This window comes from Nannospalax galili, unplaced genomic scaffold (assembly GCF_000622305.1).
Source record: "Nannospalax galili isolate Female #2095 unplaced genomic scaffold, S.galili_v1.0 scaffold884, whole genome shotgun sequence".
Taxonomy (NCBI): Eukaryota; Metazoa; Chordata; class Mammalia; order Rodentia; family Spalacidae; genus Nannospalax; species Nannospalax galili.
This window is the reverse complement of record NW_008352264.1, coordinates 1,330,839-1,334,145: the sequence shown is the minus strand read 5'-3', so window position 1 is coordinate 1,334,145 and position 3,307 is coordinate 1,330,839. Positions and strand designations below refer to the sequence as shown.

The window sequence follows — 3,307 nt, the reverse complement described above, 5'->3', positions numbered from 1 at the left end:
GAGTTCCAGGCCAGCTGGGGCTACAAGGAGACCCTGTCTCAAAAAAAAGACCAAAAAAAAACAAAACAAAAACAAAAACAAAAACAAAACAAACCCCAAAACAAACAAACATAAAAGCAGAGTGGAGGGAGGCTAGGAAAACCACCTATTTCCTGATCCATCTACAGTTTCACTGTCTTAAACTTGTGCTATGTCACTAAATATCTCAATAAATACAACATTACTAAATCTGCTAATTGGTGATAAATTTTCAAACATCTTGACTCTTTGGAGGCAACTGAGAATAGACAATACTATAAATGCTAAAACTTCAAATGTCAAAAGTTAACTCTCTTGAAATGGCTCTTATTTACCAAGGATGAAGTCTTTTTTGTCTTAAAAGGGGAAAAATAATTCAACCAGAAAAATAAAGCAAATAACATGCATCACTGGTAAGTTAGAAATGGAGAAAGAATGCCTGCAAGCTTTTCTCCTGGTTCCATGTCCTTAATCCTATAGCAACACTTAATGTACAGTTAGTAATATTTGCAGACTCCAAGTTATAACAGCAGTTCAGTTATTGTACAGATGTGGAGAAATCTTTATTGGTCTGAAGAAAAAAATTTCTGAGGAAGCCAGAAAGAAAACTGAGTTCTAGGACTAACTGCACTGAAATAGAGTCAAATGGCCCTGGTGGGCATACCACTCCTATTTCTGTACCAGTTTCTTCACTTGCTAAATGTCACAACTGCCTTGTCTACTGAATCTTCTCTCTCTAATGAGCTTGTTTATGTGAGAACACATGCCAAAACGAATTCAACTATCAAAGGAGTCACAGTAATTCAGGGCATTACAATTGAGCATCCATCAGGGTCTATCATGAATTAACCCCCATGATATAATAATGGTCATGACTGAGAATGAAAATGTGGTACTGACTCATGTCAGGTCATTCTACACAGATTTCCTCAGCATAACTCCTTTTCACACTGCACCTGCTCCTATTCTGCATTTCCCTATCCTTCTTTATTTGATTAAATGCTATGCTGCACCATCATATGAAAGAAAAATCTGTCAAAGAGAGACATACCTCTTTTTGATTTCCTCTGCAGCCTGGACCACTGACTGCAGCTTACTGACATCCACCCGCACAAGGCTGACTTCTGCGGATGGGTGATCAGCCAGCAGGGCAGAACGAGTGCCTCCAGCTTTGCTCATGTTCCGACACGCCAAGCACAGGTGAAGTTCATCATCTTCCTCCAGCAGCCTCTTGCAAAGAGCTAGCCCAATGCCACTGGGAAGACAGTTCAGACACAGGGCATGAGTTCACTGAGACGGTGCCAAATGAAGGCATTTCTCTCTAGTTCAGAAACCTGACTGTATCAACATGAGCTCCAATAAGAATTCCACGCAGACAGAAAGCACTCAAACATCAAGTAAGGAATCCTCCACTCTGATGTCACTTGATGGGGCTCCTGCCCAGTCTCTCCCTTCCAAAAAAAGTTCAATGACACAATGAGTAGGGGTTTACAGTACTTACTACATTCTTCATAAACGCAGTTCACTACATCAAGAGCAGGTGGTAAAGGTATCTTATTGTTTATTATGTCCACATCTTTCCAAAGCAAGGGCACTACTACCCCTTGGTAATCTTGCTCCTATTTTGAACACTCAGAATCCCAGAGAGGTGAATGGATAAGTTTTTCAAGAAGCAGCAATAACATGACAGGAGAGTAGCATAACCAACAGAAAGCGAAAGAACTCAATGTGTGGAAACAAAGAGTAAAATATGTACTCGATGGAGACCGAGGAGGAGGAGCAGGGATGAACACACCACACAGAGGTTTCCAACAAACCAGTTCAGAAAGAGCACTGATAAAGTGCCAGGCAGACAGGGGCAACTGCTCGCAGCAATGAATTGCAGCTTGGGCAATACATTCTCTCCCAAGAATTAAATTGATTGCAAGCACAGAGAACTCCAAAGACAGTCTGGAACCAACACAGTCTGTTGGCCCTGCCAATAGAGCATCCAGCATATTTGGGTTTATTTATCCTTACTTCAAAGTAGCAGACCTTTAAGTACAAATACACAATTGCACATAACACAAAATCAATCCTGACTATATGCACCACCTGGACAAGAAACACCAAATCAGTTGACCTAAAGGAAAGGGCACCTTAAGAAAATGCCCAATAGGCACCACCACACTGACTTAGTTAATATGGATGTGTTCAGTAATTAAAACAGGCCTATCTTAAGTGGCACTTAAATCCTGTCTTAATCCTTCAAAAAACACCAATGTAACTGGTAGAAAATAACTGGTATGTTTTCATGCTCCACACATTCTTCGTATCCCTCTGATTGAGGAGGTCTAGCTGGCACTAATGGAGGCTGAGGGTCAGATAAGCGAGGCTGGTGGTTGCATTAAGACTGTAGTAATAGAAAAGATTACCCTTCTGTGTACTGGTGCATGCATGTGAAATGTCTAGTACTGTGCTCCCTGGAATCAAAGTTTGACATTCAAACACCTGGAAGGTAAACCATGCCGCGAGTTCAGGGTTAAAGTGAGCTGCAGGTACTGAAGGTAACGTCTGAGAAATGGATCACTTATGGGGAGAAGTGGAAACTCGGGGCCCCTAGGGAGCACAGGCTCCACATCGCTGTCAGGCTGATCCCTAACTGGAGCTCTAGTTTTCCTTTCACTGTCATGTTTTATTCAAAGCGCCAGTCACCCAGCATCTGAGGAGGTACGTCCCACCCCTCCAGGAAGACCGAGAGCTGGCGGGGCAGGGGCTCGGCCCGGTCGCGGGTCATCCACCTGCGCTCCCTTGCACCCCGGGACGCAGCCTCCGCCATCCCGAAGGAGGCCTCACCTGCTCGCCCCGGTGATCAAAACCACCTTCCGCATCTCAGCGACCGGCACGCCGCGCAGCACAGCGGGTCTGCACCTGTGATCCCCGCAGACTTGAGCCCGGACCTGATGTTCAGCGAACACGAGCATCCCGACCAATCAAAGCGAGGCCAGACCCCGCCTCCCCTGGCGTCTTCGGCTCCGCCACCGGCGCGCCAATAGCAGCCTCGCATCCTCTCACCAGGCGGGGAACCAGTGGGGTGAGATAGGCAGAGGGGCGGGGCCTCATGACGCATAGGTCCCAGCCAATCCAGGCAGTCCCCGCCTCCAGGATGCAAGGCCCGCGGCCATGGCGGAGTCGCAGCCCCACCTACCCGCTGTGGGCGGAATCTCTGGCCGGGATAGGGGCGTGCTGGCCGCGCGGCGTGCGGAAGCTTAGGGGAGGGTTTGTGTGCTATAACCGAAGTTCCAGGGTT

General features: G+C 46.4%; 1 protein-coding gene across 1 annotated transcript in view; it reads right to left on the bottom strand.

Annotated features, from left to right (window-relative positions):
* The window catches only part of Hsd17b7 (hydroxysteroid 17-beta dehydrogenase 7), a 28,110-nt gene extending 25,129 nt beyond the window's left edge, over positions 1 to 2,981 (bottom strand). Inside the window, exons 1-2 of the mRNA XM_029554069.1 lie at positions 2,854 to 2,981; positions 1,070 to 1,273 (exon numbers count right to left, since the gene is read on the bottom strand). Coding sequence (XP_029409929.1) covers positions 1,070 to 1,273; positions 2,854 to 2,981 — 332 coding nt within the window. The remainder of the gene's footprint in view (positions 1 to 1,069; positions 1,274 to 2,853) is intronic.
* Between the last annotated feature and the right edge of the window lie 326 nt (positions 2,982 to 3,307).